The 26,964-nt window shown below is 33.6% G+C and overlaps 3 protein-coding genes and 1 non-coding gene across 8 annotated transcripts; 1 reads left to right on the plus strand and 3 right to left on the minus strand.

Annotated features, from left to right (window-relative positions):
- Window positions 1-3,115: 3,115 nt before the first annotated feature.
- Window positions 3,116-7,928, minus strand: LOC115992208 (60S ribosomal protein L18a-like protein). Of its 5 annotated transcripts, XM_031116303.1 has the most exons (6): window positions 7,653-7,928; window positions 6,282-6,378; window positions 5,746-5,810; window positions 4,156-4,282; window positions 3,936-4,053; window positions 3,116-3,535 (listed from the first exon to the last, which is right to left on the minus strand). In XM_031116303.1, the coding sequence occupies exons 3-6, from the start codon at window positions 5,753-5,755 to the stop codon at window positions 3,458-3,460; spliced, it is 333 nt and encodes a 110-aa protein (XP_030972163.1). In that variant the 5' UTR covers window positions 5,756-5,810; window positions 6,282-6,378; window positions 7,653-7,928; the 3' UTR covers window positions 3,116-3,457. The 5 variants fall into 5 exon arrangements, with proteins under 5 accessions (XP_030972163.1, XP_030972159.1, XP_030972160.1 ...); XM_031116299.1 differs by lacking the exon at window positions 6,282-6,378; XM_031116300.1 differs by lacking the exon at window positions 6,282-6,378 and having other exon boundaries at window positions 7,627-7,928.
- Window positions 7,929-11,908: 3,980 nt separating this feature from the next.
- On the minus strand, window positions 11,909-11,981 carry TRNAK-CUU. Its single transcript has one exon. It is a non-coding gene; the product is annotated as a tRNA-Lys (tRNA).
- Window positions 11,982-13,965: 1,984 nt separating this feature from the next.
- On the plus strand, window positions 13,966-19,990 carry LOC115991561 (DNA-directed RNA polymerase I subunit rpa49). The gene is made up of 4 exons (XM_031115351.1): window positions 13,966-14,584; window positions 15,003-15,152; window positions 15,817-16,140; window positions 19,309-19,990. The coding sequence occupies exons 1-4, from the start codon at window positions 14,117-14,119 to the stop codon at window positions 19,714-19,716; spliced, it is 1,350 nt and encodes a 449-aa protein (XP_030971211.1). The 5' UTR covers window positions 13,966-14,116; the 3' UTR covers window positions 19,717-19,990.
- Window positions 19,991-21,781: 1,791 nt separating this feature from the next.
- Window positions 21,782-26,162, minus strand: LOC115989416 (protein phosphatase 2C 16-like). The gene is made up of 4 exons (XM_031113093.1): window positions 24,319-26,162; window positions 23,565-23,912; window positions 23,353-23,458; window positions 21,782-22,464 (listed from the first exon to the last, which is right to left on the minus strand). The coding sequence occupies exons 1-4, from the start codon at window positions 25,165-25,167 to the stop codon at window positions 22,130-22,132; spliced, it is 1,638 nt and encodes a 545-aa protein (XP_030968953.1). The 5' UTR covers window positions 25,168-26,162; the 3' UTR covers window positions 21,782-22,129.
- Window positions 26,163-26,964: the final 802 nt, after the last annotated feature.

Genomic DNA, 26,964 nt, shown 5'->3' on the forward strand with positions numbered 1-26,964 from the left:
ACCAGAATTTTAAAGAACCAAAAACAATTTTGAAAAAAAAAAAAATTTTTGAAAGGCTTAAAAATAAGCTGCAGGGCTCAGGACACAACACCATGGAGTTTGCTCAAAGTTTTCTTGTCAGATTACAACAGCTTTGTTTGGCAGACAGGGATTCATTGCTCACATGAGAATTCAATTTCCCATGCAAACAAATTCTTGAGGATAATATTTGTAATAAGTAAGATAGTATTAAACAAGTAAGTTTTGATTCAGCAAAAAAAAAAAAAAAATTTTGAATTAATTAAAATAATAGACACGAAATCTAGATGAATAATTCCAAGAGGGCATTCCCACCAAAACAGTATGCACCTTTGTTTTTTGTATTAGTTAAAATAATAAACACGAAATCTAGATGAATAATTCCAAGAGGGAAAGGGAATTCCAACCAAAAAAGTATTCACATTTACAATTGGCAAACACACGTGATGCACATACAAAACGCAGCATGTACAACGTGCACTGGTAATTCTAGAAGTTTGGTGTGAATGGTTAGTTGCTATGTGGACCGGTAGAATCAAAAGGTTGTGTTGTGACTTGAAAGAGTACTTTTTTATTTTAGGGCATGTTATTAACGGATATTCTCAAGGCATTTGGTAATAAATTATAGATTTGACTTACCTTCAGTATTTTTTTAATTAAATGCTTCCTTTTATTTTAAATACACAATAACAGATGGTAATGGGTTTTAATTTTCACATTTTATTTAGTTAATGGATGATGTGATAATTTCTTATTAAAACAAAAAGCAATTCTAGTTAAAAAAGTACTTAAGGTATGCCAAATTCATAAATTATTTTAGAAAAGTTTTAATCTCTCTTTCATGGGAATATAAAAAGCTATAAAAAATCAATTTTTTTTCCCATAAAGAATTTCTAAAAAAAGTTTCTAAACCAATATTCTCAGGGTATTAGTTAACTTTTTCTTTTGTGTGAAAGGATTTGAAATTTATGACGTTTGTTTCAAGATACTTGTTTTTTATTTTTATGGTAAGACACCAATTAATTTCTTTTTAGTATGGACAAGATTTGAATCAAATCTTTTTCTAGAGAAAATCAAATATCCTACATAGTGGGTTTTAATACGTGTGGTCTAATAAATCACCATCTAATAATAACAGGATTCTCTCCGATATGGAGAAAAACTTTTTCTTTTTCACAACACAAAAAATTTTACGAAATGATGCCAAACAAGCTGACGGGTTAAAAAACTGAAAAAAGTGGCAACCATTTTTGGCTCACTTTGGACACCCCCATTCCATCAAGGCATCAAGGTAAAAAAGTGACATTGCCTTGGTTAGTTTGGTTAGGTTAATAACATTTTTGTACCATTGGGGTTGGGATAGTGGGAGCCCCAGCAACATCATACTAGAGATTTTATGAATCTTAAAAGCAAGAGCTAGTAAAGATATGTTTAAATGATTAGGCTGTAATTATAAAACTAACTGACCCCATTAAATTTTTTTTTCCCAACTATCTGCATAGAACTTAATTTATGGCAATTTAATCTTTTACCAGCTTCATTGCCTTTGCTTTTATTAGAGTTATGGATGATTGTAATTTCCCTTATCAAAGTCCATTAGTGCTTGATTATAAAAATAAAAAGTCAGTTAGTACTTAGTAAGGCATAGTCATTAACCATTACAAAGTAGACTCACTTAAGAGTTGAGGGGTTCAATTATACCGCCCAATCTCTCCCATAAAAATAAAAAATAAAAAATAAAAAAGACAAAAGCAAACAAACAAACCTACTTTTTGAATAGCTATCCTCTCATTTGTTTTAATCATTTTCGTCGATCATAGTTTTTTTTTTTTTTTTTTTTTTTTTTTTTTTTTTTTTTTTTTAACTTTAATAAGGGAGATCTTTCCTTCACTCTAGTTGAAGCATTGAAGCATTCTAGGTATATATTGGTTTTTCCAATCCCCAAATTAACCCCCATTTTTAAAATGTTATAATGGGTTTTACATTAATTTAACGTCATTAATTTTGGGCAAACACAAATTGACTAAACCATTTCACTATCGTCTTAATTTTAATTCTTGGTCTTGCCTAGTGATTTACTGATTTCCTTCAAAATTGGTATCACTCAAGTTGGTTTATTCATTTGACAAATTCTCTGGTTAGGTAGTTAGGAAAGCCTCATGCCAAAAACACTTATGTATGCCTTAGCTCAAATTCATTCTAATTTCAAAATTGTTACTAAGTAGGGGTGTGCATATATCAGGTTGAAGTTTTTTTTTTTTTTTTTTTCTTAATTCAATCCACCATGGTCGGGTTGAAAAAAACTCAATCCAACCTAACCCATCACAAGGGCCTAACCTAACCCATCAAGTTGGGTCCATGGGTTAGACTTAAAAAAAAAAAAAAAAAAATGGAGCATTAGACTAATAAATGGTATATGAGATTAGGGTGTGCATAAAGGTTTTTTTTTTTTTTTTTTTTTTTTTAATTATAATTCAATACACCATGGTCGGGTTGAAAAAAAACTCAATCCAACCTAACCCATCACAAGGGTCTAACCCAACCCATTGAGTTGAGTTGGACTTAAAAAAAAAAAAACATTAGAATAATAAATAGTATATGAGATTAACAACACAAATAACAACAAATTTACTGTTCAAACCTGAACATAGTACCAAACCAACACACAAAAGCAGATTTATAACTTTATAAATTTCTTGGTAGTTCATCGAACCAAAAGAGTAAATAATAAAACTAATAATATATATTTCAAATATTTATTTAATATAAGTGGGTCAAGTTAAATTAGGTGAATTTGTGAATTTGCTTAACCATACCCAACCCAACCCACTTTAAAAGAAAAAATTTGGCAATCCAACCCAATCCACCAACTCCTAAAAACCGACTCATGACAAATTAAGTTAAATTGGGTCGGTTTTGACGGATTAGTGAATTCCAGATTAAGTTAGTTCTGGTTACCCTCTTTAGTTTGAGCTCCCTAAAATTTCTTTCAATTAAAAAACCAATGAGCTCTAATGAATTCCAATGGCACTTCTTTTCTCACAAAATTAGATGGACTAAAGACTTGAGTTCAAGATTCACTGAGTCTGTAACTTAACAATAAAACGGGAAAAAAATTCATCCAAATAGATGCAGATATAGATTTTTCGTAAGTGTCATTTACAAACAAATAACTTTCCTACAATTTCATCTACCAGGTACATTTCCCACTGAGTGGGATCTAAAGGCTCTAAGAAGTTGCATTCTCTTAATATACAAGGTTTGTATTATGCACAAGAATAAAGAGAAACCCAAAAACTACTTTAGTGTTCATGTGACTGAACCTTCAGCGACATCAGTTTGCTCTTCTTGCACCAATATCAATTTCCCAAAGGACGCTTGAGTTACAAAACATCAGTTCATGCTTCCCCTTGAGGAAGGTGAACTCAAGTGATAACTACTAGTGCGGATTTGTAGCAAGATTGATTATGAGGATAACAACTCCGGCAATTATCACAGCAATTGTACATATCAAAGCCTGCAACAATCATAACATCTGGGATTAATGAAAAAGATAAATGGCACACATGATTCATCATTATTCATGACAACTGTGTCAAGATCTTGGATACCAGTAACAACATGGTTATTCACAATTTTATATAGAATCAAATTGAAAAATATATAGAAGTACATTGTGTGGGTGTGTGTTGAAAGGAGTTTGAGGAAAAGCATAAGGATAGAATGTAATATTATTTTTTGATGATATAAATTAGTAGTCTTGCAATGCATCCCGTTTTAACATTCATTGACATCACATTAAATTATTTTAATATTCTGAAAAGAGAGAATAACATCCATAAGAGATTATCAAGGTTGTCACACATTGCTTGAAACAAATAATCAATGGAACAGAACATAGTAAGTGTGACACTTACAGCTACTGCATTGGCAGCAAGTCCGTCTCGCTCCCTTGGATCTCTCTGGTAGTATTTCCGAAAGTAAAGAAACGTCGCATAGTACCACAACAATGGGCACACCAATCCTAGCAGAAGACTGCAAAAGCAAGTGCATTGATCAACATAAACATGCGCACAAAAAAACTCATCCACAACAAACACACACGCACACATAGAGAGAAGAGCTGTGAGAACTCACGAAAACCACCCAATTCCGCAGCCGAAGCACGGAAGGGGCTTATCAAACATTCCCAATTCAGGATTCTCCACATCTTTTATCTCAGCATAGGCGCCATTCTTATGGTCCACTACATCTGTTGAAAGCCCTGTGTCCAACATACCACCTTCAGCAACTTTTTCAGACAGTTTATGCTCAGATGAAGACATAGATTCAGTTAAGTTGTTAGTAAAACAACAATGCCCAGTGATACAGCCGCAGAAAAAGAGGACTCAATTGCTGTCTCTTCATTAGACTCCCAGTTTTAGTAACTTGGGGTTTGTTATTGTCTTTGAGGGTTGTCAAAACCCAGTTTTATGATTAAATAGGTTTTTGATATAAGTCGGTGGCTTAGAAAATTATGGGGTTTTATTTTATCATTGTTTCTGCATAGTGGCATAATCGTAATTTTACAGAATACTGAATTAGGTTCGGTCTAGTATTTTTTAGTGGTATTGGAGTCCATTGTGTGCTTACGCGGGTCCCAAGGTAAGTGTTCATTAGGTAAAAATAATGATTGCGTTTGATTTTCTTTCAATATTTATAATAAAAAATATATATTTACTTTACAAGCAAGTTTCATAGTCGGTTAATTTCAGTAAATTGTAAATTTGCAATCAAACGAATATATACAGAATTTTGAGTAACCCTTTTCTTTTTTCTTCTTATTTCTTTTTAGTTTCTGCAGTGTTCTATACAAAGTCTGATTGTTTTAGGTGAAAATATGCATATCAATCAAACCCTGAAAGCCTCATTCTATCAATGCCCCATCACCTCAGAAAAAACAATAATATTGGACCACATTCATCATGTACAATATATCTCATAAAAACCTCAGCATGTTTGTTTCTCCATTCACTTTGAACACAAAATTACTAATAGGCTAGCCAAACCATATCAGAAAGAGAACTGGGGTGCAGAGGTTCTCTGCTTATGCTTAATTTCAGACTAAATCCTGGGTTATATATGGGTTTTTGTTATTGTGATGAAACTCGAAAACAATGTCACAATTTACACGATAACTACTAACATGTTGTCTATGGTATGGTGTTTGAAAAGAGAGAATTAAGTGTTAGAAAAAAAAAAAAAAAAAACCCAGGTAGCTTTGTTAACTGAGATCACAAGCAGAGTAATTTCGGTGAAAGAAGGAAAAAGAAATTGTTCTGACTCTGTTAAACGCACAAGAAAGATCAGAGGATGAATAATTTCCATTACTGAGACAAACCTTGTCAACAATCTAGCCGCACAATTAACTATCTGGTAAATCATTAACATTATGCATATAAAAAGCCTCCAGGTTAGACAGCTTATTGCCTACGAATGACTCAATGAAAAACTATGAATTTTTTTAGTTTCTGTGAAAATTAGAGCCGTTTGAAGACAATCAAAGATTCTCTCTCACTGGTCTGACAAGAAAATTTGGTTAGAAGGTCTCATGTATAGAAATCTCTAAGCTCACTGATTTAAAAGACATTTAAATTGTCAATATGACAGGTCAGTTTCACATCTCTAAACCAAATTATAATAAGTGCAAAAATATAAACAAAAGAAAAACACAGGATAAGTAAGTACTCTGATCCATGTGTCCCAAAGATAAACTATCACACTTCAGCTCCCCTCTCTTCCTTCAAAAGCACCTGCTACATGAAGTATGCATCTATTAAAATTATGAAAATAGGATATCTTAGACAGTTAAAGAAGTCCACACACACACATTAATCAAAGATCATTTAGTGCATTGCTTTTTAGAAAGGGTAAAAGGTGATTAATCCTGCCTATGTACTCACATTTTAACATAAGAAATTTCCTACCCACTGAAAACCCAATCTACTTAATAATTGGCACAAATTTTATATGTCAGAAAGCAGATACATTTATCAAGCACTGTTTGCACCATTAAGGTAGTGTTACCATCAACATCGAGCACAATCTTCATAGAGACAAATTATATACATAAATAAACCACAAACACCTCTTGACACTACAAAGAAACAGGCTCGAAAAATCCTGGGTAATCACTTATAACAAGCTCATGAACATCATGTAACCTTCTAGCTATCTTCCATGATTGCAGAGGAATATAGGAAAATAACTCTCACTATACTCACTTGTCTCTATGATCTCACTCCTTTGCAAAACCCCACCTTTGATATCAAATATTCAACCCCAGAACTTTGTTGTAAATGCACTGCACTCAAGCATACACTGAAAGAAGGAAAACGATATTTTTAGTGTTCCAACTTCCTTAAGAATTTGCACCATTTCCAACAACAATGACCCCTAATTCCATTCCATTACAGAAAATAGCATAACAACTAATTGTCTAACCTACATTCTGTATCCTAAGTGGGTTTTCACTTTCACCAGAGAACTGAACAATTATACTCATTTGAGTTGTAATGTGATTGGTGGACTCAAAATCCAGTGCACAAGATCAAGCTATCATAGCTCCATAAGCCCTCTCAAGAAGAGCAATACATGTCCAAATTCCAATTCCTTTAACTAACACTACTGACCAGCAGATTTGATAACTTGACCCAAGTCTTACAGAGCCACTTGGTGGTTCCAAACAGTAAGAGAGATTGGATAGAAACAAAGTTACATTTTCCTCAACCGCAGCAGGATGCATCACACAGAGAGGGATAATAAGAGTTACTGTACGATGATCATTGCTTCTCTAGATGTAGCCAAACCTCCACAAACAAGAAAACCCATCTCAAAACTTCAGGCAAAATTTCACAATTCGACACTGGTTGTGATTTTAAATAAAATACCAAGGCCTTTAGGTACTAATAATGTAGCCAACCCTCCTCAAACAAGAAAACCCATCTCAAAATGAATTAATGCAAAAACCAATGAAATGATGAAGGGAAAATCTCTTATGTAAATAAGCATTATAAAGGCATTAACTTGATAATCAACCCAAGCATATGGAAAAAAAACGCTCAGTAAAACCCAACACCAATAAAAACCAATTTCACATGCTTAGAAGTTAGAAGTAAAAAGAGAAAGGTACAAGTTGCAATTTTTTCACTTAATTTTGGTTCCCCTTTATAAAATTCCAATAACACAAGCCCAAAGAGAAAAAAGAGATATTTGGTCTGCAGAGAGTTTATCATCAACACCCCCACAAAGCCGTTCATTTCTAACAAACATTACACTACAAAAAGAACATATATATAAATTTTCACCGACCCACATCAATACTGAGAAATTTCATCAACCCCACCAAAGAAAATAAAACCCCAAAAGCAAAAAAAATTAATCAAAGTCCCAGAAGCCAAAAAATTAGTGCCCATATCTCAGCACAGCAGTTCAATCAAAACCCATCAACAAAAACAATCACTCTTAAGAATATAATTTCAGCAACAGTATTTACAAAGTAGAAGAATTCAACCATGCAATGGTAGAAATGAATTCAAAAATCCAAACTTTTCCATCTCTCTCACCTACCAGATAGAGAGAGAGAGTCAACTTGCCTTCAAAGCTATAGGAGAAGAGGAAAATAGCAGAAGCAGCTTTTCTATTGAAAAATGCTTTTCTTTGATCAGAGCAAGAGTAGCAGCAGCAACAGCAGCAGGATAGTGTATGAAAAAAGCAATTTCAAGAAATGTGCTTTTTCTTGTACATGGTAACGCATCGTTTCTCTACCATTCTTCAACCGAAGAAGCAATGACTGAATGAATAAATTATGAAAGAAAGAAAAGTACGCTCTTCTCTCTCTCTCTCTCTCTGTTCAAGAAACACGCTGTGATTGGCTTGTACTTTGCTTTTATGGCACTCTTAAAATATTTTTATAATATTTTTATAACAAATTATAAATAATAAATTATTATTAATTATAGTTTGAATTCACAATTTAATTTAATTTTTTACTTATTTATAATAGAAAATAATAATCTGTCAAACATAATTTGTTGTGAAAATATCTTGAATACTAAAATTTGTGTGGTTTGTTCCTCTCACCGGAATATGAAATCAAAAGCAAATTACAAGATTGGGTTTTTCATTTCTTTTTTTAATAAATGAAAACAGTTGGATATTTTTGTTTGTTGTTGACTAGTTGGTTTGTATGTTAGGGGGGATTTGATTTTAAGAGCACATAGATAAATAGAACAAAAGAATGAACAGCTTACAAAATTGTAGTAGATAAGGTTTGAATTTTTTTTTTTTTTTTTTTTGAAGAATCAATTCAGTATGGTTTTATTTAATAGTTTGAACGATTTGAGTAACAAATTTTATCCAAACAAATAAAAGAAAAGACAACCTAGCACTCCTAGAGTCCTAGTCCTAGTAAGACACATGAGAGCGTGAATACTTCTAAAAAGAACTAATAATAGACTTTAAAACCTTTTAAAAGATTACCAAAGGAAGATAGAGAATTGTTTTCATTTTTGATTGTATTGATGACAATCTTCGAATCTCCCTTGAAAATGGATTGTGTAAATCTATCGCATGGACGAATTAAGCAACCCTTCTTGCCACAAGCATCTCCAAATCCACTATAGATGGAGGTAGTGGAATTTTCTCGAATAATGCTGCCATGACCTCCCCTATGGAATTCTGAACCACAACACCAATTCCAGCTTCATTCGAATTTTCAAAGACCGCTCCATCAAAATTTATTTAATACTTTTCTATAGGATGTGGTTTCCATATGACCTTTGCAACTCTTAATTTTGGTTCAAGTGTTAATGAATGCTTCTAAAACTTATCCAGGCTACTTTTAGCTAAGTCGAGAATATTATCAAAATTGACACATGACTCATTTATTAAATGTGTCTATTTTATCTCAAATACAACTTTTGTCAATTTTGTCTCACAACTTTTAATATCAAAATAATTTCACCCTTAATTTGTTAAATTTTTAACATGATTGTCCCTAGCTAGCTAGCATTGATTATATGATACATGTGATAAATAGAAGGAAAGGAAATCACAAAGATACATAGGTTGGATGTTTTCAATATTGAACAAACAGATTTCGAAACATTGAAGCAAGCATGGGGGTATAAAAGGATAGAGCTCAAAATTGATTTGATGAGTGGTAGCCTACCTGCTCGGGAAAGCAGCTTAACTTTTCAACCAACAATTTGTTGGAAATTTTCTTTGCAACCCTTAAAAAAGATTTGCTTTCCAACATCAGATAAGCTTCAAATTATCCACTTGGATAATGAAAAAACTTTACTGATAGTTCTGATTTTTTTTTTTTTTTTTGAGGTTTTTGTATTTGAGTAAAAAGTAAATTTTAATTAACTTTGGTCATTTTTTAACAGGATGCATTAAGTGAATCTTAGGGCACTAGGACCAACTCAAAAAATCTAACTTGTGTTTTAACTCGAAAAATTTAACTGGGGGTTAAAAAATGTCTCACTTTAAGAAAACTTTTTGAAAAATACGCAAATTAACATTAGAGATGAGAAATCCTAAAATAACAAAAGTTCCTAAATGACTAAATTGGATGCTTAAGCCTAAGTTGTCTCTATTGAGATTGATTCGAATTAAATTAAATTGATTCAAAGTGATTTAAACAGACTAAATTCAAGTGCTCTAATTCAAAGTAAAATCTAATTGAATTAAACTAGATCGAACTGCATCATCTTGAAGTAAACCAGATTGAAGGAAATTATCTGAAAGTATATTAAATTGCAACAAGGTAAACAAATTAAAGCCTAAGTCGTCATTCTAACATCAAATTGATTCAAAGCAAACAGAAAGTCAGATCAAACATGAACAAACACTAAACTATTGCATCAAACTTAACTAATACTTGATTAAACAAGATCTCAATTATAAATGAAGAAACTTACAAGCATAAAGTTTTCTACAAGGCCTAAGAACTACTTTGATTTCCTAAGAATCTAATTACATATTATCTCACAAATGCTATGGAGTATTCTCGATTGTGCATGGTTTCTTTTTTGAAGAATGAGTTTCTATTTATACTTCAGGCCTTGACTACGCCAATTATCTTCCTATTTAATTCTATCTCATCGCCAACGAGGCTTGACAATCAGAATCTCTTATAATTGTTCGAGGCAAATGTCACCGTGCTACTTATGATTGCTTTGCACATATCTCCATGTCTAGCTGCTTTTTGTAATTGTTCGAGATAAATGCTTGTAACTTTCTCAAAATAACTACCCACTTTTAGTAACTGCCTTGAAAACCACAGATTTAATGTCACTTATTATTTCATTGGTCTTTAATCTTCACTTTAATCAAAAAATCTTCACTTTAATCAAATCCCACTGTGTAGGCATGTCACTACTACTTTTTCACATGGCTTTTCTCCATTTTGTCATATGACTGGTGAATAAATGAATTATTTGACCTTTTCATCCAAAAAGAAAATTATTTGGCCTAACATTATAACTTGGCTCACAAATCTCACTATAGAAACTCAATAGATTCTTTTAGAATTTAATGGGTTGTTCAGATGCCTTGAAGAGTATAATAGAATCATATTACAAGTTTAGGTAACTGATTGGAACATCACTTCTAGTAATGCATCCATTACTTGAGGAGGACTACACAAAAAACTTGTTGGCACACAAAATATTGAGATAAAAACAAGGCTGCGTAAAGTGACAAATTTAAATGAGATTTATTATTATTTAAATATCTTTTAAATATCTTTTAAATATCATTAACTTATTTATAACTTTTATTATTTAAAATATATTTTTCATATTTTTTGAGATGCAAAAATTGCTAATTAAAAGTTTGTATTCAAAGTTTGAGTAGCATCTTTTTTTCAATTGATAATATAGCTAATCTATTTAATATTTCTTATGACATAGTCGATCTTAGATAAGGTTTTATCAATTTTAATATGGAAAAAACTTCTTTTAGAGGTCTTTTTAATGAAATTTAGTAAGCAATACATGCATATGGAAAATAATTTAGCATGTTTTTAATATAACATAATACATCAATTGGAGTATTTTTCATATATTTGTAAAACTTCTTTTAAAACTTATAAGTCTGAAGTAAATTTAAACCATTAGTATCATGCTTAAGAAAACATTTGAGACTAAGACAATTTTTTTTACAAATTATCATCGTCTGGTAATATTAATTTTTTGAAACTAAATAAAAAATAAAAAATATGTTCATATATTTAAAATTGTTCAAACCTACTTTGAATTGAAGAAATTGTCTGATTTATAGAGAATAAAAACCCATGTGCCTATGGAAGAATTCGAAACATTTATGAGAGAGAGAGAGAGAGAGAGAGAGAGAGAGAGAGAGAGAGAGAGAGAGAGAGAGAGAGAGAGAGAGAGAGAGATGCGTGCACAATCTACTAAGATAGATATTTTTATCTATGGTAAAATGCATTTGCATCCCATGAACTTTAGGTAGTTGCATTTACACCCCTGTACTTCTATTTTAGCCAATTTATTATATATAAACTTTTGTAGTGTCTAATGAATAGACCCCCTAAACTTTTATGTTGTTGCAATAATATCTCTCATTTTCTTTTTTATATATGATTTGGAGCAAAAATATATTATGTTGGTTTTTTAATTAAAAAGAAGAGTATTAAAGTTTATGTACTAAATTAGCAAGAAAAAAAAGTTATGAGGATCCATTTCCTATAATAGTAAAATTTATAAAATAGAGTATAGGGGATGTAAGTGCATTTTTTTTCCCTTTATTAGGCTTTTTTTTTTTTTTTTTTGGGTAAAATCTGAACTATGGACCCGAAGTAAAAATTTAAATCAATAGAGAACGCCCACCGTGGGGCTCGAACCCACGACCACAAGGTTAAGAGCCTTGCGCTCTACCAACTGAGCTAGACGGGCTTCCTTACTGATTATTCTGCTAATCTTTCGAACTTATTTAATACTTCCACAAGATAATTAAGGACCCAATTATTTTTCTATCATTTAAAAAAATATTTTATTGATTAATACTTATAAATTTTTTTAAAAGATTTTATTGACTAACATTGGGATTTTCTTTTAGATTTTATTGACTTATGCTTAGAGCCTTCTTTTACTTCAGGACCTAGGACACAAAAAAAAAAAAAAACTTGACAAAAAAATTTCACACTTAGATAAGTTAAGATAAAAATCAGAAAAATTTACTAACTTAATTAATGTGAAAAATATTGTAAATTTTTTGTGTACTAGCATTTCTTGTCCACAACTAATAAAAAGAATGTTTGCAAAAATTATAGTACTACAAAAAATTCACAATTTTTGTCACAATGCACCATGTCGTTGATTGTGATTGGTGGACAAAAAATGGTAGATCCATCTAAAAAAGACAAACATCTAATCACAATCTACCACGTATAAAGAGCTGTGGCAAAAATTATAAATTTGTTGGTGGTACCCAAAAAAAAAAAAATAAAGTGAAAATTACACATATAAAGTTTAGAAGTGTTTGAATTTTATATCATGAAGTTTTAAATTTTGTAGTTTGGAGTTTTATTCTATTTACATCAATAACCCTTCCATCTATTTTTTTCCATTAAGAGCCACTTAAGCTTGTTACTTGTATTTAATTTGTCAAATAAAATGATATCACATCATTTTTGTAGCTTAAAAAAATTTAAATAATTAAAAAATAATATTGCACAATAAAAAATTATTTGACATTATTTTATTGGATGAAGTAAGGTTTTGTGTTACTTAACGAGAAATATAATCAGAATAGATTTTTAAAATTTAAGTTTTGAGATTTGAATATAAAATTCAAATAAACCACCTGTCTCCAGGGATTTTTCTTTTAAAAAAAAAAAAAAAAAACCAACAAACATAGTCACTCGCGCGCACAGACATAGCAGAAGACAGCCACCACCGTGGAACCAAAACCCTGAACCCCCAAAACTCTCAAACCTAGAAACAGCTTTTCCTCTTCCTTCACCGATGAATTCAGACCCAGAAGATGCCAAATCTCCACAAACCCAAAACCATGAAACCCCACCAAAGAAAAAGAAGAAAAACAAGCACAAAACCCCTCAACCACCACCACAACCACCTTCAGCTCCCCCACCTTCACCACCAGTCCAAGCCAAAGTCCAATCTTTCAAAGAAAACCCAAAAAATATTGTAAATTTTTTGTGTACTAGCATTTCTTGTCCACAACTAATAAAAAAAATGTTTGCAAAAATTCTAGTACTACAAAAAATACACGATTTTTGTCACAATGCACTATGTCGTTTATTGTGATTGGTGGACAAAAAATAGTGGATCCATCTAGAAAAGACAAACATTCAATCATAATTTACCACGTAGAAGAGCTATGGCAAAAATTATAAATTTGCTGGTGGTACCCAAAAAAAAAAAAAAAAACTAAAGTGAAAAGTACACGTATAAAGTTTAGGAGTGTTTAAATTTTATATTATAAAGTTTTAAAATTTAGATTTTATAGTTTGAAGTTTTATTCTATTTACATCAACAACCATTCCATCTATTTTTTTCATTAAGTGTCATCGTAAGCTTGTTACTTGTATTTAATTTGTCAAAAAAAGTTATGTCACATCATTTTTGTAATCTAAAAAAATTTAAATAATTTAAAAAATGATATTGCACAATAAAAAAATATTTAACATAATTTTGTTGGATAAACTAATTACACATAATAAGTTTATGTGACACTTATTAGGAAATATAGATGTAGTGGCTACTGAACCGAATAGAATAGACCTTTAAGGTAAAATCTAAAATATAAAATTTCAAAATATAAAATTCAAATAGATCGAACCTCCTTGTCCCAGGGTTTTTCTAAAAATAATAATAATAATAATCTAAATAGAACCTAGTCTGCAAAAAAAAAAAAAAAAAAAAAAAAACAAACCACAACAACAAAAAACAACAAACACAGTCACTCGCGCGCACAGACGCAGCAAAAGACAGCCACCACCGTGGAACCAAAACCCTAAACCCCCAAAACTCTCAAACCCAGAAACAGCTTTTCCTCTTCCTTCACAATGAATTCAGACCCAGAAGACGCCAAATCCCCACAAACCCAAAACCATGAAACCCCACCAAAGAAAAAGAAGAAAAACAAGCACAAAACCCCTCAACCGCCACCACAACCACCTTCACCTCCACCACCTTCACCACCAGTCCAAGCCAAAGTCCAAGCTCTCAAAGAAAACCCAAAAAAGTTTCCACCTTTTGTAGCTTACTTTCCCTCTGGTTATGACCCAGCGAAAAATCACAGCAATTCTGAGCAAATTGATGGTCATGAGTCAGCACCTAGTGTTAAGGTTTATAGGAGCCAGGAACGACCTCAGAGGGTTGAGATGGTGGTAACCCCAACTGGGTCTAATGTGGATTTTGTTGGGTCTAACTATTCTGGTGAATCCACTGGTGGCCACCACTGTAGTTATGCACTTGGGGTGTTTGATAAAGAGTCCCAGAGCTTGAAGATTGTTCCTGTCGCCTTTGACAAGGTGGAATTTTCTATTTGATTTGCTTAGAAAGTTTGAAAATTTGGTGGCTGATGGGTTGTGGAATGTGTAGTTGTTTACTGTTGGGTTGCTGATGAAATGTGTGAAAGTTTAGCTGTTTGGTTAATGAGAAAGTGTTGAAATTTTAGATTTTTTTTTTTTTTTGGGTAACTGCTCAAATGTGGAAATTTGATTTGTGTATTGTTGTTTGGTTGCTGAAAAAGCGTGGAGAATGTACTTTATTTTTTTGGTTGCTGATGAAGTGTGGAAAATTTTACTTATTGTTGTTAAGGAAATTCATACATTTGCTAATTGGTTATGGATGAGAATTTACTTGTATATTTTCATTACTGTTTAGTTGTTTCTTGCATCTATGTAGTATGTGATTATTGACTCTTATCGTATGTTTGCTATTGTCAAGGTATTTAGACTAGAACCAAAAGTCAGAGGGTTAGAAGCTGCTGATAAGAAAACTGAAAGCCCGGTAAAGGAAGAGCTTTCTGCAGTAAAGAAGGCAGACAGATTTAGAGAGCTTACTAATCTTTATGGAACAAAGAAGGCAAGAAATGAGGTAAGCCCCCCTCCACTTCTCCCCTTAGGCTTTATAATACAATTAAGAGTAATTTTTTATTTTTAAATTCTATAGACAGGTGTATTTGGGATTTCAATTGGCATTTGATGATTTAACCTGTCATTTCCCTCTACGATTTTATTTTATTTTTAAACATAAACTTCCTTGGAATATGCCAAGAGCCTTGTAGGTCAACTAGTTGGCACCTCCTGGTGTTTCCTATAGAAATATCCAAGGTTCAATCCCCCTACCCCTAATTATCGATGTATAAAAGAAAAATGTAACCTCTTCAGGATATAAATATAATTAGATCTATAAGCATGAGTGAAATTTTATGAATGCAATGTCTGTCTTGCAATTTTAGGCCTATGGAATGCTCCATTGGTGAGGTTTCTTGGATGTTATCTTGCTTATTGGATTTGTATATTTGGGCAAAAAGAATTCTCTCTAGTATCAAATTTATAATTCATGTTAACTTCTTTAATTGTTTACTGGAAGTAAATTATCAGAAACTTAGGCCTGGATATAGCAGTATCATGTAGAACTTTTGGGCAGCCAAGCCAAAGTAGTTGAAAATTTGGATGGAGCACTTTATCAAGTTGAATAGAGTTGTGGCAAGCATTAGCACTTAGCTGTTGAGTTTAACTCCATAATTGTATTGCAGGCTAAAAAGAAGCACTCTCTGAATCAAGAAGATGATCCCAATTCTCAGAAGGTGCTAGACAGGAAAATCAAAGAAGTTAAGATAAATAAGGAGGCCCTTATAGGTTCAGATGGTGCTGAAGCCACTGTTGCTCGCAATATCCCACCATATGATGCCAATGCCACTATGCCCCAGGAGGCTTATCCACTGGACAAGATCATTCTCATGGGAGAGTGGGATTACATTGCAGATATTTTTGAGCTTTTGCAAGAGAAACCAAAATTGGCCTCCAATGCCTACCCAACCTTTGTCAGCAACAGAATTGATAAATTGCAGGGGATACAGGTATGGAGTATTTTTGCAAATACCTTTATGGAAGAAGATGCACTTCTTATGGTCATTACATTAGTGTTGACTAATTCTATAATATCAATATATATATATATATATATCTCTCTCTTCAAAATCAAGGGCATTTCTCTTTTATCAGATTCCAGAGAATGGTAATTACTTCCCATTAGTACTTGGTAGCCTATGCAGCTTTCATTTTTGAAAATTTATAATAAATGGCTTTTAAGCCAACAGTTGAGGAATTTGACAGCGGGATGTCTCAAACATAAGATCCCTTACCATTGAATCTGAGCCCCACTACTTGCAAGTTGCAACTTGAATATAATTAATTACTAATTGCATTTATTACATAAAAACTTATATGTTTGGAATGTGTTAATATGCTTAACCACACTAAAGACACTAGGACACAAAGATAGTATGAAAACTACTATTTTGCTCCCTTGTTCCTCTACTTGTTAAGAAAAGTTCCCCCCCATTACTTCATACCCTTTGCAAGTTAATGGCAGTTTAGTAGATGAGTTATGCGAGAAAACGGCAAATCAGAAATATTACAGAATATGCTTCTTTAATCCCAAAAGTAGGTGTGCAAATTTAAGAGGACTCGCATCCATATCAGTCAACTCTTCATTCAGTGAACTTTTGGCAAGTATTTGTTGCAGTTTTAGAGATTCATTCAGTGAACAGTTGATTGATACGGCTGCGAGTCCTCTTAAATTTGTATACCTGCTCTTGGGATTGAAAACGCACATTCTGCAATATTTCTGATTTGGTGTTTTATCGCTGACCAACTAAACTGCCATTAACCTGCAATGGGTATTTCTTTGTTGCTAGGCTGAGAATGATCAAGAAATGCGTCGAGGAAATTCTTGAAATGGGTAACATCTATGTGTTGTAATTACAAAAAACCCTGCACCATGGTAGAAAAACCTTCTATCAATGATGTTAGTTGATAGAAGGTTTTTCTGGCTTAAAAAACCTTCTATCAGTTGTGTTTTTTTTTTTTGGCTTAAAAATACCTACATATAAATGATGTTAGTTGATGTTTACACAAAAAGAAAAAGAGGGTGATATCTTTATTGTTGAAAATAAGTAATGTTATTGGAGTTGCTTATAAAAAAGAAGTAATGTTAAGATTTGTAGCCCAGTGAAGAATGGAGCGTTAGGCATTAGGTGGTTGAGAAGGTTTAATTCTTCCTTATTAGCCAAATGGTTGTGGCGTTATGGTTTGGAGAATGATGCCCTTTGGAGAAGGGTCATTGGGGCGAAGTATGGGAATGAGTGGGGTGGTTGGTGCACAAAATTTGTGTCTGGGGCATATGGTGTTTGTCTGTGGAAGTTCATTAGAAGTGGCTGGTTGAATTTTTCCAAGTTCATTCGGTATGATGTGGGTGATGGTACTCATGTGAAGTTTTAGGATGATGTGTGGTGTAGGGATTGTCCTCTTAAGGAGGCGTTCCTAGATATATATAATATTAGTAGGTCAAGTGATGCTTCGGTCTTTGAGGTTATGCGCTGTGCTAATGGGAGAATTTCTTGGGACTTGCAGTTTCGTCGTTTAGAGAATGATCAAGAGTCTCATTCTTTGGATTTGTTTTTGGTTTTGATTTATTCCACTAAGGTGCGGGGTGTTGGTTCTGACAAATTTTGTTGGAAGCCAGCTAGCAGTTGAGGGTTCAAGGTGAGTGGGTATTATCAATCTCTATCCCCTTCTAGAGTCATTTCTTTCCCTTGGAAAATGGTATGGCAATTGAAGGTTCCTCCTCAGGTAGCATTCTTCTCTTGGACTGTGGCTTTAGACAAGATTCTAACTATAGATAATCTTTGGAAGAGGCATCTTGTTGTTCTTGAGTGGTGTTTTATGTGCAAAAGGTGTGGGGAATCTGTAGATCATCTCCTCCTTCACTGTCCTATAGCATTTGAGATGTGGAGTATGATCTTTTGCTTGTTTGGTGTTTGTTGGGTGATGCCGCAAAGGGTAGTGGATTTGTTGGATTGTTGGTCATGCAATTTCAAGCAGCATCGTAATATAGTTATTTGGAGGTTTGTACCGCACTACTTGATGTGGTGTATCTAGTGGGAACGGAACTCTAGAAGCTTTGAGGGTTGCAAACGGTCCATTCTTGAGTTTAAGTCTTTTTTCTTTTTTACTCTTCTCGAATGGTGTTTTGTTTTACCTTTTTTTTCTTGTTTCTCCCTTCCTGTGTTGATTGATCATTGTTCTTTGGTTTCTTGATGTTTTTGCCTTTTTCGTACATTCCCTTTGCGCTGGGCAGAGTTTTAATGAAGTTTTTAGTTTACTTATCAAAAAAAAAAAAAAGTAATGTTAGTGGAGTTAAGTAACAAGCAGAAATTTCCTAAATGAATTGAGGAGCTACTATAGTCATGTCTAGGTAGGTTACCACAGCTGGTCACCCCTCCTGCCCTTTTCCTTAGAAAAAAAAAGTAACAAGAAGAACTAACCTCAAGAACAACTATATCTATTAATGGTTGACTAAATTTCTATTGAATCGTAGGCCTTTATAGAGAAATTTACTTGTAGTCAAAACTGAAAACACTTAAGTTATAGTGGACATAATGAGTAACTTTATTACCTTTCCTTCATTTTTGAGATTAACAGATTCATTGGAGATGTGATCACTTAATGAGAGATAATTGCTTCTAAAAAAAGAGAGATAATTAAACTAATACATACAAGGGAAAAAGATTAAGAATCCAAATGGCCTCTCTATTGAGAATAATGATAACCACTAGCAAGGAAAAATTTATAAGATTGATAATCCATATGGTTTTTATATTGATAACCGCTACCAAGGAAATAGGGGAAAAAAGAAGAAGAAGAGAGTTTATAATGGTAACCCATTGACCAATCCTTTTAAATTTCATATACATGAACTTTTCATTTTTGAATTTCATGTACATGAAGATCTAATGGTCCATGAACTTTTTTCAAATGTCACATGTCTCACATCTGGCTAAAAATTGGAGGATTTAAATGGGAGTGGATCTTAGACAGACCTTATTATGAAATCCCTCTGATTGTGTTGATTTCTAAACCTGTTGTATCTTTTTTTGTTTTTATCTCTTTCTTTCCCCCCTTTTAAGTTATTTGGGTTTAAAAGCTAGATTATTTATAATTACATTGTATCTTATTTTCTATAGGATGAGGCAGAGAAGAGAACGCTTTGTTGCATATTCTCATACATTACTCATCTAATAAAGTTCAGAGATCAGCATTCCATGGATGCTTTTTCCTCTGCAAAGGGCCACAAAATTCCAGGCATTCTACGCAATAGGTTTTCAACCATGTTTGCTGATCAATTGTCAAAAAGGCTGTCAGCTGAGAAAAATGATCTTCTCATTAGTTATATCTTGGTGCTCACGCTATATGCTGATGAATTCCGAACTGATCCAGCTGATATAGCAAAGGATCTGAGAATGAGTCCAATAAATTTGAGAGCACATTTTGAGCATTTGGGTTGCAAGCTCTCGCGGCAGGACAAATTGCAGATTTTTACCCTACCTTTACCTCTCCAATTTCCAATACTTAGGCAGAAGCGGCGACGATAGATGGATGAATTGTGTACTCTTTGTTCCGCTCTAGCAAGTTAATTATAAATTTTGCGATTTGTGAGTCCTGATGTAGTGATTATCTTACAGCAATTGGAAGAATATGGGTGCTTCTAGTATGGAGAGACTGCATACTAGTTACCGGAAAAATGTTAAATTGTTTATTATGAATTTCAGAAAAGTTTCAAGATCTTTTTTGCAGTAATGTTCTTTGGATGTTAAAACATAGTTATGCTTACATCTATTTAAAGAGAATGGCATTACATAAAATACTTCCCTCCCTTTTATCACAATCTCATTGGGCTTGCATCGGATTGAATTTGGTTGGGGGTGAGTATAAGTTGTAAAACCATTGTGATGCACTACTAGACTAATCACTACTTATAATCTTCATACATTGATTATCAAAGTATTGTTTTGCATGGATCATAGGCTCATAGCATGGCTATTGATGCCCTTCAGTTCACCATGAATCTTAAATTCAATTGTTTTTATTTAGTTTTCAAATAGCTACACCTGTCAAGTAGAGAAAAAATTACTACTTCATTGAGTTTTTTCTGCAATGCCTTTCATAACCATTGAGCAATGGGTCTTTTTTTGGTTTTGGGTTTTTTAATAACCAAGTTAGAGATTTGGTGGTGGAATATTTCACGCAAGAAAAAATGATACCCTTACTTTTACAATTACGTGAACCTAACGTGTGGGACAAATGATGATTGATATCACAAAAAAACATGTTACAAAAGGACATAGTAAACGTGCACGCTATGGATGGAGTGCAGCCCAAAATTAACAAAGGATTGGACATGATTCATAAATGCAAAGGGTGAGTGATTTAACTGGTTACGGATGTTGAAAGTGTGCTCTATTGGAGGTTGGAACCAGCTTGGCTAGCCAGCCACATTGAATGTTATGACTTATTATGACTCCTTTAGTTGGCTTGCGAAGCGTAGATGGCAAGATTAGTTTGGTACTCTCAGTTTCTTTACCTCATTCTTTGATTTTCTTGCTTAAATTTGGTAACTTCTATCATTACGTTTTTAGTAGGAATTCATTATTGTCAATAAGCTCTAGCTCATAAACTACCTACTCTCTAATCTCTATAATATTGAGGATAAAATTGTAGGCAACATTCTTTGATTTTCTTGTTTAAATTTGGTAATTTCTTTTAAACCAAAATTTGGTAATTTCTATCATTATGCTTTTAGGACTGTAATAATTACTATAATCTCTATAATAATGAGGATAAAATTGTAGGCAACATTCTTTGATTTTCTTTTTAAAATTTGGTAATTTCTATCATCACGCTTTTTTTTTTTTTTTTTTTTGAGTAAATATCATTACGCTTTCGTAGGACTAATAATTACTGTCAATGCTCATACAATTCCTACTCTTTATAATATAAAGAGGATAAAATTGTAGGTTCAAAACATACTAGATACATTGCAATTTTGAAAATGGGAAAATGAAGGCTTATATACTGTTTAATAACACATGACAAAAATTAATAAATACTCAATTATGAAATGTAAGTATATTTTTCAAAAAAAAAAAAAATACACATGTTCATCGGCTTGATTCTCTAATATTTGTGCACAATTCGACTTTATTTGTTAAGAAGTGTATAAAAACATCATTTAATAGTGTTAAATGCATCTTAGTCTGAACACTAATAACAAAAACTTATAATCATTATTATTGCCATCATTACTGTAAGTGGTGGTGGTAATGTCTACTATAGAAATTAGAAAGGAAAATTCGACTCCATGATTCATGTTGCAAATTGATGAAAGATTCTTTACAAAATGGGACGTTAAGAGTTAAAACAACTGTTGAAGTGGTTGATACGAATGTAGGACTCCTATCCTTGTCAGCTGAAGATGCCATGAACAGGCAAAGGGAGTAAGAGGTGGCCATTGGATTGGACCATCCTTGTGTTCAAGCGACCAATTAAGTTTACAGTCATGGATGGTAGACTGAGCACTGAGCACCTTAAACAATTACATTACACAAAGCCCAGCTTAAGTTTCCTTGGACCAACAGTAAAAATAAACCCAGACTCATCTTCAAGAAGTGGCGAAGTATATTGATATGGCACCATGTACTTAAAATGAACCAAAGGGAATGATATATAAGCCCTCACAAAACCTTTTTGAGTACTGACTACTGAGAAAATTGTTAATTTCTCTCCCTGACATACCTGCAGCACCTCAAATTTACATAATTTAGCAAGATGCATACCAAGAGATAAATATAGCATTCCACCATAGTTACTATAGTACATACAAATTTCTATACTCTTACACACTTTAAGCCCATAAGAAAAAACGAATGGACTTGGCTATGTATTTAAGTCGATGTACTTTTCTAACATATAGGAGACTTAAACCGGATCGTGATGAGGACTTTTCCACTAAGACTTGGTCTTGAACTTTCTTTGAGCTTTCAAGTCCACCACAATCACAGAGATGTTATCCTTGCTTCCTCTCTGGAGGGCAAGAATTGAAAGGCGATCTGCTGCTGCTTGCGCTGCAGGATCAATTCCTGTGCCCCTCTCCAAAAGAGGTGCACTCCCACTCTTTTTGTGCCAAAGAAGGATCTGCCTTCGAGCCACTTCACAAGCTTCCTCATTTGTCATCACATCCCACAAACCATCACTGGCTAAAATGAGCAATTCATCATCTCTGGCGCGGGGAAGAAACATGACTTCCGGTTCTGGAATAATCCATGGTTTCAAATATCTGTCACCTGTAGGTGGCAGAGAAAAAAACGTAGTACAAAATTTGAGATTTTGTTCATTTGCTTTCAGGACATATTTTGCATATGGTACTTATCAAACTTTAGTACCACATACTGGTTGCAATGCATTGTTCAGATAAACAAACCAAGATAGGTACATATTCATTGTAAACAACCATATCTACTCAAAAGCAAAGGCATTACACCAAATTAAATCTCAGGGGGCTATTTCAAAGTCCAATGAGATTATCAAGCCAATTGATAAGAGCTTTGGAATACACATTTTGCAGCTTAATATTACATCAGCAACAAAATAACAGACAAACTAATCTACATAGGTATCTTGACATCTCCCCTTTTTTATGGAATGCCATTGGCAGTATACTTCTTTGTAGCTTAACTAGTTCAGAAATTACGTTCACAGGTGGTATCTTGTTTAACAGTTGCAAACAACGCCGCTCTCACATAGGGGTGGATCTCATGCTTGTGGGGTCCACACCCATGTGTGAGGGGTGTTGTATGCAACCATTACACAAAATAATAACTTCACAGGCAGGGTTCATCGAGTCACTAGGATGCTAGACATCTATTCCTTTGTATTAACAACCAACAGTTTGAAATATTATCTTTTAAAAGGTAGTTTTGTAGAACTGATCAGAATTATGTCTAAATTTGAGGACTGACATTTGTGTCAGTATGGACATTGAAGCATTACCCAATACGCTGCTTCCATAACAATCCCCCCTTTCTTTGACCTTGATTTGAAAAGAGAGAAATCAACACCTTGCTTGATCCATTGAATGATCAAACAATTTTTCTTTGAATACTCAAGGAGATTTTTCTGCACATGTTTACCAAAACTCATGGTTACAAGGTCATGTTAAAAGGTACACCTACCAATGGACCTTGACATTGCAAGAACTCCGAAAACACGATGCCCATTCCACTGGATGACCTTTCCTCCAGATGCCTCAATTCTTGCGTATTCATCTTCTCTATTTGGCTGGAAAAAATAAAATCAAAGCATGAAAGCAAATTAGTTTCCACGGGAGGAAAGAGCTTTTGTCCACAATGGTGTAAAGATAGCAGAATAAAAACACATGCCCTACTTTATGATCAACTGATAATGCCATGGCTTCTTTGCCACGACACAGTACTGCTCTTGAATCACCACAGTTCGCAACAATAATATGGGAAGAACAGACTAAGGCAACCACAGCTGTAGATCCAACAGTTTCTGGAGCAACAGGCTCAGAAGCATTTTCATTGTTTCCATTGATGCCTCTACTAACATTTCCTGCAATTTCGTCATCAACCTTTTGGAAGCAACTGGTGAAGGCTTTCTCCCACTGCACTTGCTGATTTCCCCCCATACTTCCATCACTTAAATTGTCTTTAATCATTCCAATATCTTCATCCAAAGCCAAATGGATGCGGTCTCGACAATAGTCTGCAACCTGCAAGAGGGACCCTCCAATCACGCTAACATATGCCATTCCAGAATATTTCAACATGAGGAATATCTCAATCTTAAAAATGACTGCATGTTGTAATGTTTAAGAAAAAAAATCATTATCAACAGGAAAACCAAGGCAGATTATATTTTGTCATTAGTGTTGTTTATAGTAGCTCAGTGTACAACATGTTCACATAGGAAACTTATGTAAAATCAACAAAATTTGCTTACAATTTCAAACCCTAGATAATAAGTTTGCTAAATAAATCAGGTTATACATGATCTACAAATGAATCCTGTTTCAGACAGTTAAGCCAGACTGATTTCAATGAAATACATCCAGTTGGGCAAACAAAACACACTATAACTCAAATGAATCAAATAAACATTTAGAAATAAAGATGTACCTGAGAGCCCCCGTGGCCATCATAAACAGCAAAGAAATGACTGGTTACATGGGTCAAACTTTGCTTCATTCCATCAATCACACGATCACCGATAAGCATTTTGATAGGAATTTTCATAAATCGAGGTACAGCAGCAACGGCGTCTTCCATTTCGGGTCTGTCTCCAGGAATAGAAACAGAACCCCATAGGGGAATACAGTCCAGCTCAAAAACACTCCGGATGCCTCCTTTACTGACATTCTTCTGCATGTGTGACTGGAAAACCACTGTAGAGGCCTTTATCTCAGATTTACTAGATATCTTTGAATCTGGGCTAACTGCTGCGACAATCAGTTCACCAGAAGGCACCTGCCCTATACTTGATTCCACCAAGATAATAGCCTTAGCAACAATCTGAGCATGACCAACCTTTTCAATTTCCTCAATATCTGGCAATCTTATTTCAGACTCTACATCCAAAGTTAACAACTCCCCTCTAATAATCCCATTAGTGTCATGTGCAACAGACAAGATTCCATCTTCCTCACTTTCCTGCATCACAACATCATCAGCAATTGAACCATTTCCATTATCTGGCAACATTCCTGACAAATCATCTCCTCCCCCACCACTGCCTTCTGGTGCTGACATGGTTAATCCGTGAAGTTCACTCTTAACATCATTGCAATTTCCATTTCCACTAGAAACAGACTCTGCAGACACAACCTTAGCAGGATCCAACAACAAATTTGATGCATCTGTTACCAACTTGAGCCGCGTGATTTCCACATGGGTCGCAATTCCTGAGTCATCACACATAGAATTACCTAAACTAAGAGTCACTGAGACTGCTGAGGACATCTCATCCATCAACTCTCTCTCTCTCTCTCTCTCTCTCTCTCTTCCTGTACTAGTTACCTTCCAAACTCTCTATACTCTCACATAACTAGTTATATTTCATTTCCTTCAAGCAATGAACTTTTTACAGCTATGATTATACCGAACACAAACCACACCACCAAGATCAATTTAAATTATGGGTATATATGAGCTAAACATGAGAAGAATAAAGCAGGACTATCAGATCTGCTGTGGAACAATGGATCAAACTTCCAGTTATAAATACTCCACTCATTCACAAGTATTTTGAGTTTCTCAAACACTCTAAAGCATACCAAATTCTCCTCCTCGTGGCATAGAACTGACCACAAATTCATAAATCTTATCCAGACCACCAACCCCTAAAAACACACACATGACAATGACCAAAATCCAATCTTTATCTATAAGCCCAATATAAGACAAAGCCAAAAAGGGTCATAAGAAACAACCTAGGCAGAAAAAGAAAACCAACTGCAAATAATCACAGGATAACCTTAAAAAGGTAAACCCTTTAACAAATAAAAACTTAAAGTTTCCTGGATCTAAGGCAACCCATCTCAGCCTATCTTGAAATCTGGGTCTTTTTTACCTTTCTTACTCTTCTTCAACTCACACAACCCCAATCATCAATTATCATCAAAGTCACATACATATAGAACTAACCAGTTATCTGGGTGTGCTAATAAATGATCTAGTTCCCTCAAAACAATGGAAAATATCACATACAAGAAAAGAAAATTGAGGGTTGCTTACCAGTTGGAACTGAAAAGACTTGGCACCAGAAAACCTGGTCAGGGAAGCCTCTTTCCTAGATTTTTTTCCCCTTTGTTTCTGGGCTTGGAGTTAGCTTCAAAGAGAGAGAGAAAAAGAGAGAGAAAACATGAAGAGAGAGAGACAGATAGAGAGAGAGAGTTGTATCAATGTGGAAATGCTTTTCACCATGCACTCCTTTAGGGGACACGTATACATGTGATAATCTAATATCGTTCAATGCTTTTAACTTTTAAGACAGAGAATGCTTTAGGTTAAGACAGTGCTTACATGAGGACAACTACTCATGGATTTTTCATGAGACAAAAAAAACTTTGGGGAAAGACACGTGTCTGTGGACTTAAAGGTTGACAACAGACTAATAATGTCACGTACCCATGTGGTACAATGTCTAAGAGGTGCAGTCTATTTCAATGGTGAAAAGCTGTACTGTGGGCATCTTTATGGTGTCATTCATGAGCTCACTTTCTTCATCCTCCATTCCTTTTCCCATTTTTGCATTTTCTTCCAAGTCTCGTACTTACATTTTTACTAGTAATTTACTAATGTGTGTTTTAAGGACACATAATAATTAATCATTTTTTGAAAAAAAAAATTTCGAAAATTAAAAAAGCATTGACAACTTTTTCAATTCTCAAAAAAATATTTCCAAAATTAAATAGATTAAAGGGCAAACATTAACCGGACCATTTTTATAAATTATAGGTTGAGGTTAATTATAGGTACCATTTTTTCATAATTTTTCTTTGTTGATAAGTTATTATTAATTATTATAGGCTAAAATGAAAACTAATCCTCTAATTTTCTTCAGATTTCATTTCAGTCCTTTAATTTTACTCTCATTCATTTCAATCTTCTAAGTTTCAGATTTATTCAATTAAGGTCTTTTCCGTTAACTTTTGTTAAATTTTTTTTTTTTTTAATCTGGAAAATATTTTTCAATCATTAATTGAATTTTTTTAATTTAAAAAATTTGAAGAAAAATTTATAAAATTGAAAAATTAACCACAACAT

Source organism: Quercus lobata, chromosome 5 (genome assembly GCF_001633185.2).
Source record: "Quercus lobata isolate SW786 chromosome 5, ValleyOak3.0 Primary Assembly, whole genome shotgun sequence".
NCBI lineage: Eukaryota > Viridiplantae > Streptophyta > Magnoliopsida > Fagales > Fagaceae > Quercus > Quercus lobata.